This window comes from Sinocyclocheilus anshuiensis, unplaced genomic scaffold (genome assembly GCF_001515605.1).
Source record: "Sinocyclocheilus anshuiensis isolate Anshui unplaced genomic scaffold, SAMN03320099.WGS_v1.1 scaffold880, whole genome shotgun sequence".
Taxonomy (NCBI): domain Eukaryota; kingdom Metazoa; phylum Chordata; class Actinopteri; order Cypriniformes; family Cyprinidae; genus Sinocyclocheilus; species Sinocyclocheilus anshuiensis.
In genome coordinates this window covers 966,382-975,564 of record NW_015548254.1, presented here as the reverse complement: position 1 = coordinate 975,564, position 9,183 = coordinate 966,382, and the positions used below count along the sequence as shown (strand labels likewise).

Genomic DNA, 9,183 nt, shown 5'->3' with positions numbered 1-9,183 from the left:
GTGTTAGTGATGAACCTGAATCGATATTCTCCAGAGTCGCTGATCTTGAGTTCTTTGACTCTCAGTTTGTTCCCCACATACTCCACACGACCAGCAAAATCCTGGTCCTCACGCAGATCCTTGAATCCCCCAGGCTGAACGTAATGCCAGAATGTATTATATACAGTAGAACCAGAGGGATGTGAGTATGTGCAGGAAATGTCTACTGTTGAGCCCACCAAAGCACAGACTCTTCTAGAGGTGTAAGTCACATCCCAGCAGCCACTCTTAGAAATGCCTGAAAGAGACACAGATTAACATGCAAAACTCACAGTTTAAATGTATCTGTTTAAATATACACATGTATGAACAAACAGCACCACACTGTGTGTATTATGTGAAACTCACACTCAGAAGAGGAGGGATGTTCATGATGTGGATAAAGAGAACAGGAAAAGCTGCCAGCATCTCTGCTGACTGACACAAACATGTTGGTGGACTTTGTATATATTAAATACTGTCTATTCTTCATCCAGTAATAGTAAACCCCAGAGGTCAAATCACAGGAAGAATCACAGATCAGTTCTACTGTCTCATCTCTCAGGTCTGTAGACACAGTATTCATCCTCACCTGCAAGACTGAATAGAGTAAAAATTAAGAAAACTTCATCACATATCAAATGAAAACAGCTGAAGTGACCAGAATCTCGACTCAGTTTCACCTGTGACTGTTAGACTGACGGCCGCTGAGCTGAGATGTTTAACTCCATCCTCCATGATGAACATGAGCTGATATTCTCCAGAGTCTCTCTCTCTCACGTCTGATATTGTGAATGTTGAATGGCTGCTTGAGATCTGATGTTTCACCCGTCCTGAGTAGTCTGAGTCTAAAGTCAAATCTTCAGGTTCATTGTTTTTTCTCCAGTTTGTACTTTGTTTCTCACTGAACCAGAACACATTTGTGTTGTTGATTTTGAAGTAAATGCACCTCAGTGTCACTCCTGACCCCTTCACAGCACAAATACTCTGTTGACTACAGGTCACAGAGAGCTGGTCCAATGTTATAGAGCCTAAAGAAGAAAACATGGTGTTATTGAGACAAAGTATTCAAACAGAGGAGAGATTCACAATCCAGTGTTCACACTAAAGAATGCAAATAGTTCTCAAACGTCTCCTCACCAATCTGCTGTCCACACCCACCCAAATCACAGCACTCAGTTTAGTAAATATTACATTTGTCTGTACACCCACTCCTTTTTATTTTAAGAAGCATAAATGGAAAATCCTCCCTCTAAACGAGAGAACAGTGTGGCAAGTTAAATTATACTAATCAGTGTAAAATGAAAATAAAAGTAACTCATTCAGCTATATTGCATTTCACAGTGTGGCCCTTTACAGCTGACAATCTAAATATTAAGCATGTCAGTGTATATCCTTGAATAAATCTGTAAATAAATATCATAATGCATTTGTAGTAAAGAAATCATGTCATAATAAAATTCACTTACAAACTTAGACCTAGATGTTACAATCTTCCTTCATTACTTTGGACAACAACAAAACTATAATCCAATAACACACAGTAATGCTCAAACCTGGAATGAGCAGCAGCAGGATCAGCGGTGAGAGTCTGGAGTTCATAAACTTCACTTTGTGTAAATTCACATAAACTATGAAAGACACAGAGCTGCTCGTCCTGAAGAAAGACAAAAGACACTCACTGAGCTTCATTCTGACACACTTGACACTTAATTCATCTGTTGTTATAGTTCATGAAAAAAAAATCAGGGTTACATTTTATGTCCTTGTTACAGTGTAATTGTTTAAGTAATGAGGAATATTAATTAACAACATGTACTGACTATAGGGTACGAGTTAGGGATTGCTTTAGGGTTATTGCATGTAATTATGCATAATTTACTGTTATTACTAGTGTACTAACGTGTAACAATGACACTGTAAAATAAAGTCTTACTAAAATCAGGACTACAATAATTTCAGAGAGATGCTTAAAACTACATTTTAATGTAAAGCTTAATTTAAGTGAAAAGATTAGATATACGTACATTATATGCTGTTGTTTTACAAGTTCTCTGATGTTAGTTGCCGTTTCTACTGCCGAAGACACATTGACACTTCTGGTCTTATTTCCGTCCTTTTGTCTAAAAGAAACTCTTGAAAATGAAGTCACTTATTGTCTTTAGTCTAAATAAAGCCGGGTGTTCATGTGTGCTGTACACTCTTCAAAATAATGGTTCCAAAATGGGGTTTTCGCAGCAATTCCACAGAAGAACCAGTTCTTAACAACAAGAAACAGTTCTTAAAAGAAACATTTTAATAATATAAATCAACTTTTTTTCACTATGAAGAACCTTTTGTTCAATGGAAAGATTGCATGGATGCTAAGAACCATAAATGCCTATAAAGAACCTTCATTTTTAAGTGTAGTTATTGGAAAAACTTTGATTTCCCATAAATTACCAACACTGTGTTTATTTGTATATTCTTCTTAAACTTTAATGACAGAATCATAAGCTGAAAATAATAATATATATGTAAATGAATGTACTTCTTTTAACTGCATCAGAAGACTCCCCCCCACCCCACCATTTTTTGAACTGAAGGCACAGGAATATGGGTCTTATATTTTAGTAGCATAATGCACTAAGACTAAAAAATCAACAGGGGTACGATTTAAAGACTGCGCTTGGTAAGGTTTCAGCACACAGCCTTTGAAGTACAAATCACTTACTCACATCCAGCTAGAGCTGCTGCCAAAGAGACACACACCAGGATGAGAATCAGGCAAAAAACTGCTGAATTGACCAGAATCTCGACTCAGTTTCACCTGTGACTGTTAGACTGACGGCCGCTGAGCTGAGATGTTTAACTCCATCCTCCATGAACATGAGCTGATATTCTCCAGAGTCTCTTTCTCTCACGTCTGATATTGTGAGTTCTGATTCGTATTTACCAAAGATCTGCTTCACCCGTCCTGAGTAGTCTGAGTCTAAAGTCAAATCTTCAGGTTCATTGTTTTTTCTCCTGTTTGTACTTTATTTCACGATGATCCAGAACACTGTTTTTTATGTTGATGTTGGATTAATTAAGAGCACCTCAGTGTCACTTGGGGGACCCCTTCATAGCACAAATACACTTTTGATTACAGATCACATTCAAGAGGTCCAGTGTCAGGGAGCCTCAGCAAGAAAACAAGTCTTCATGTTCTTCAGTTCACAAATGCATATAGTCTTTGAGTATAACGAAGGTAATCAGATTTAGCTTGCTATCTAAACTCTTGAGAGACTAGAAAAGAAGAAATGAAAATACAGTAGTGATCAATACATGGAAGAACTGTCACAATAGTGAGGCAATCAGCGGTTTATATACTCTTGCATAATAATCGACAGAATTAGATGAACTAGCTCCTCCCAAACCTTTTTTTTTTTTTTTTAGAATACCATTCTGAACTATGTTGGAAAATTTGGAAAAATATGAATTAATTTGGTAAAATTTCTAGTGTTCAACAATGCAAATGTATTTTAAATATTATGTAGTATTTTTTCACTGACACTGATTAACTGTCATATACAAATGTAAAAGATTTAGTTAAGCCACAAAGTTTGTAGTTACACAAGTCTTAACTAGTGTATATACAAGTGCAATCCAATGACATTGCATATACTACAAGCATAAACAAGTAACTATCTTACATGGAAATGTATAGAAATGTACATTTGAATAATATTGGCGAACAACAAAACTGTACTGGTTTTGTACTGTACTGGTCATCTACTGGTACACAATACTCTTACCTGGAAAGTGCAGCAGTATGATCAGTAAAGGTCTGAAGTCCATGTTCTCTCTGCATAAATTCAGGTATACAACACAAGACACAAAACAAAACAGTAGCAGGGTGATGTAAAGAAACAAATTAAGAAACTAATTTTATTTCCTTCCTTTTTCTACTAAATATGATGTGGTGGAAAAAACACCCTCCTCCACATCTCACTGGTTTACTCACTAGTTTTTGGCTATAAACAATACATGGCACACCAGTTAATAAAATGTTCCCTATTTCACAACCTCTAACTGGTGATAATACTGATTTAGAGGCTGCGATCACTCGTCAAGGCCGTTACGTGTGTCTCATTTCCCGTCATTGCTGTTTAAACCAAGGGGTCCAAGTTTGCGTGTTCAGAAAGAATTGACTGCGAGTTTACTTTGAGAACTTCCTCCATTCAATCAACAACCGATAGATAGAACCAAGTCCCCGTCAGACATTTATTATATTATTTTCTGATAAGCTGTATAAAAGAGTTGTTGAAGTTGAAGGCCATGGCAGACAATGTGATGATCTTAATTCCTTCTTTTTTTTTCAATTCCACAGAAGAACCAGTTCTTAAAAACAAGAAACAGCTCTTAAAAGAAACATTTTAATAATCTAAATAAACTTTTTTTCACTATGAAGAACATTTTATTCAATGGAAAGATTGCATGGATGCTAAAGGTTCTTCATGGAACCATAAATGCCAATAAAGAACCTTCATTTTTAAGTGTAGTTATTGGGAAAATTTGATTTCCCATAAATTAACAACACTGTGTTCATTTGTATATTCTTCTTAAACGTTAATGACAGAATCATAAGATGAAAATAATAATACACAGGTGCATCTCAATAAATTAGAATGTCGAGTTTGTTCCCCACATACTCCACACGACCAGCAAACTGATGCTCCTCACGCAGATCCTTAAAGTCACCAGGCCGAACGTAATGCCAGAATGTTTTATTTACAGTATAACCAGAGGGATGTGAGTATGTGCAGGAAATGTCTACTGTTGAGCCCACCAAATCACAGACTCTTCTAGAGGTGTAAGTCACATCCCAGCAGCCACTCTTAGAAATGCCTGAAAGAGACACAGATGCAAAATTCACACTTACTTTAAATCCATGCTTAAACATACAGTTGTGGTCAAACTTTTACATACTTTGCAGTATCTCCAAAATGTTAATTATTTTACCAAAATAAGAGGGATCATACAAAATGCATGTTATTTTTTATTTAATACTGACTTGAATAAGATATTTCACTCAAAAGATGTTTACATATAGTCCACAAGAGAAAATCATAGTTGAATTTATAAAAATGACCCCATTCAAAAGTTTACATATGCTTGATTGTTAATACTGTGTTGTTACCTGGATGATCCACCGCTGTTTTTTTTCCCTTCTTTTTCTGAAGAACAGCGGGCTGTTTAACTGTTCAGGATAAACAATGGTCACATGAACAACTATCACAAAAAAACAACAACAACAAAAAAACTGTGGATCATCCAGGTAACAACACTAATAAATTCAACTAGAATTTTCTCTTGTGGACTATATGTAAGCATCTTTTATTAGAAATATCTTATTCAGGTCAGTCCTAAATAAAAATTAACATGCATTTTGTATGATCCCTCTTATTTTGGTAAAATAATTAACATTTTGCAGATACTCCAAAGTGTATGTAAAAGTTTGACCGCAACTGTACACAAGTATGAACAAACAATATCACATACTATTCCATTTATAGCTACAGTATATAAAACATGGTTTTGACACATTTGGCACTCACACACAGAAGAGGAGTGATGTTCAAGCTTTGGGCCAACAGAACAGAAAAAGCTGCCAGCATCTCTGCTGACTGACACAGATATTTTGGGGGACTTTGTATTTCTGAAATACTGTCCATTCTTCATCCAGTAATAGTGAACTCCAGAGGTCAAATCACAGGAAGAATCACAGATCACTTCTACTGTCTCATCTCTCAGGTCTGTAAATGCAGGATTCATCCTCACCTGCAGGACTGAATAGAGTAAAGATTAAGAAAACGTCATCACATGTCAAATGAAAACAGCTGAAGTGACCAGAATCTCAACTCAGTTTCACCTGTGACTGTTAGACTGACGGCCGCTGAGCTGAGATGTTTAACTCCATCCTCCATGATGAACATGAGCAGATATTCTCCAGAGTCTCTTTCTCTCACGTCTGATATTGTGAGTTCTGCTTCGTATTTACCAATGATCTGCTTCACCCGTCCTGAGTAATCTGAGTCTAAAGTCAAATCTTCAGGTTCTTTGTTTTTTCTCCAGTTTGTACTGTGATTCTCGCTAAACCAGAACACAGTGTTGATTTTGTTGCTGGAGTAAGAGCACCTCAGTGTCACTTCTGTCCCCTTCACAGCACAAATACTCTGTTGACTAAAGGTAACAGTGAGGTGGTCTAATGTTACAAAGCCTGAACAAGAAAATATTACAATGTTACAATGCCTGCTCTCTGCCACTCAACCTGTCACGAATCCGGTCTATGAACTTCAATTCACTCACCACCAGGGGTCACCCTTCCATTACATTGACTCTCGCACTACACTGTTGCATGTCATCCCGGACTACATATCCCATCATCCATTGCACTGATTGCACACAGCACTGATTGCACACAGCTGTAACCAATCACACATTCACTATATAACACTCACTCTGATCCCTTTCAAACTGGCGAGTATTGCATAGCGTTTATCACTCTCATAGCGATAGCTACTCTACGGAGCCTGTCTAGTTTTTCATAGCCTTATCTTAGTCTTGCCTTGTCTGTTTTCTCGTGTTCTGATCATTGCCTGTGTACTCTGGATTACCTCTCTCGTCTTGCCCTGTTCGGATACTGTTTGCCCCTGCCTGGACCTTTGCCTTGTACCTGGATTTATCTCTCTAGTCTCGCCCTGTTGATTCTGTTCGCCGATCGTAGACCCACGCTAGCCCTAGGAATATTCTTGTGTCTTGCCCTCTATATACCTGTTGCCATTGTCTGACCCTTGCCTGTTTCTGACCATGTCGGTTAATAAAGCTTCGCACTTGGATCTGCACGTCTCACGTCTCAGTCACTCCATGACAGAATACTCGGCCACACAAGGATCCAGCGGCTTTTCCAAAGAACATTGGCCAGGTATGAACACAGCGATTCTGCTACTAGCTCTCAAGCAGTGCACACGATCACTTGAGGGTTACATTGCGGAATATTTGGCTTTGGCTAATGGCTCAGAATTACCGGACAGTATGTTAATTGACTTCTTCTGTGATGGCCTTACCCAGCCTGTAAAATCACGAGTGATTCATGAGGGTCCTCGTTCGTCTCTAAGGGATTTTATGGACTATGCTCTATTATCTGTTGGTTCAGCGTTCCCTGTGGGTATCGCGGAGGAACGCAACCCTGCACTCACTCGTGTTATGGCGGCCACACTAGAGCACGCTCACAAAATGGCGGCGACAGCGGATGAACCAAGACAAGTCACAGTTGTTCTTCATGAGTCAAGTCAAGTCACAGTTGATATTCATGAACCAAGACAAGTCACAGTTGTTCTTCATGAGTCAAGTCAAGTCACAGTTGATATTCATGAACCAAGACAAGTCACAGTTGTTCTTCATGAGTCAAGTCAAGTCACAGTTGATATTCATGAACCAAGACAAGTCACAGTTGTTCTTCATGAGTCAAGTCAAGTCACAGTTGATCGTCATGAATCAAGTGAAATCACAGTTGATCGTCATGAGGCACGTCAAGTCACAGCTGATCTTCCAGAGTCACGTCACGACACAGCTGATCATCCTGAGTCTTGTCAGGAAACAGCTGATCGTCAGGAATCTTGTCATGTCCTGTCTGTTACACCCAGTCTTTCGGTATCCTAGTCTGGTATCTAGTGTGAGGGATACACCACTGGTGTCTGCACGCACAGCTGGTATCCCCAAACCCACTCACTCTAACCCTTCTGTTCCTGAACTAATTCCCCTGTCTGAAGTGTTTCCCCTGATGGGGATCGCTTTTTGGTGTGTTTGGGCTGCATACACCACCACAGAACTCCCAGAGGCGGCAGCGCCCACTATTAGGTCTCCAGAGCTGGCGGCTGAAGCTGCAGAATCTCCTGAGGTAGTGGTGCTCGCTGCTGTGTTCCCCGAAGCGATGGCGCCCACTGCAGTTTCTCCAGAGGTGGCGGTGCATGCTGCAGAACCTCCCGAAGTGGCGGTGCTCGCTTCAGCTCCTTGCGTGGTGGTGGCGCCCAGAAACGCACTTTCAACCTGTCATGTCAAGGTCGAAGGAACCTTTGCCAAACTCTCCCTGTATCCTGAGGGCACTACTGTAGAACCTCCAGAGGTGGCGGCACCCGCTGCAGAACCTCCAGAGGTGTCAGTAGTACCCACCTGTGAACTTCCTGTTTGTCCTGTCACGGCCATGGAGGCCGTTTGTGAGCGTTCTGCCTGTCCTGTCACGGCTAAGGACGCCGTCTGTGAGCTCTTTGCCTGTCCTGTCATGGGCGCCCACTATTAGGTCTCCAGAGTTGGCGGCTGAAGCTGCAGAATCTCCTGAGGTAGTGGTGCTCGCTGCTGTGTTCCCCGAAGCGATGGCGCCTGCTGCAGTTTCTCCAGAGGTAGCGGCGCATGCTGCAGAACCTCCCGAAGCGGCGGTGCTCGCTTCAGCTCCTTGCGTGGAGGTGGTGCCCAGAAACGCACTTTCTACCTGTCATGTCAAAGTCGAAGAAACCTTTGCCAAACTCTCCCTGTATCCTGAGGGCACTACTGTAGAACTTCCAGAGGTGGCAGCACCCGCTGCAGAACCTCCAGAGGTGTCAGTAGGTACCCACCTGTGAACTCTCTGCCCGTCCTGTCACGGCTATGGAGGCTGTTTGTGAATTCTCGTCCTGCCCTGTCATGGCTATGGAGGCTGTCTGTGAACCCTCTGCCCGTCCTGTCACCGCTATAGAGGCCGTTTGCGAACTCCTTGCTCGTTCTGTCACGGCTATAAAGGCCGTCTGCAAACTCCCTGCTCGTCCTGTCATGGCTATGGAGGCCGTCGGGGAATCCTCATCCTGTCCTGTCATGGTTATGGAGGCCGTTTGTGAATTCTTTGCTTGCTTTGTTTCGGCCCAGGAGGTCGTTTGTGAACTGTTGTCCTGTCCCGACCCAGCCAAGGAGGCTGCCTCTGAACGCTCAGCCTTGTCTATCAACCCCAATGTTCTGTCTGTGTTGTCTGTCTCTGCTCTCTCGTTGTTACAGTCTCCGCCATGGTCTCCTGGTCGGGGTGGTTCACCGGGGGGGGTTCCGGTTCCCTCTGCTCCGCCGTGGTGGTCTTCTGCTCCGTCGTGGTGGTCCTCTGCTCCGCCGTGGTGGTCCTCT

At 41.4% G+C, this 9,183-nt stretch overlaps 2 protein-coding genes across 2 annotated transcripts in view; both read right to left on the bottom strand.

Moving 5' to 3' along the window:
- Positions 1-2,272, bottom strand: part of LOC107655399 (sialoadhesin-like) — a 4,584-nt gene extending 2,312 nt beyond the window's left edge. Inside the window, exons 1-5 of the mRNA XM_016442872.1 lie at positions 2,046-2,272; positions 1,575-1,675; positions 702-1,049; positions 388-618; positions 16-277 (exon numbers count right to left, since the gene is read on the bottom strand). Coding sequence (XP_016298358.1) covers positions 16-277; positions 388-618; positions 702-1,049; positions 1,575-1,675; positions 2,046-2,047 — 944 coding nt within the window. The 5' untranslated portion in view covers positions 2,048-2,272. The remainder of the gene's footprint in view (positions 1-15; positions 278-387; positions 619-701; positions 1,050-1,574; positions 1,676-2,045) is intronic.
- A 2,382-nt stretch (positions 2,273-4,654) lies between these two features.
- LOC107655337 (uncharacterized) overlaps positions 4,655-9,183 on the bottom strand; it is an 8,198-nt gene continuing 3,669 nt past the window's right edge. The window contains exons 3-5 of the mRNA XM_016442794.1: positions 5,912-6,259; positions 5,598-5,828; positions 4,655-4,887 (exon numbers count right to left, since the gene is read on the bottom strand). Coding sequence (XP_016298280.1) covers positions 4,655-4,887; positions 5,598-5,828; positions 5,912-6,259 — 812 coding nt within the window. The remainder of the gene's footprint in view (positions 4,888-5,597; positions 5,829-5,911; positions 6,260-9,183) is intronic.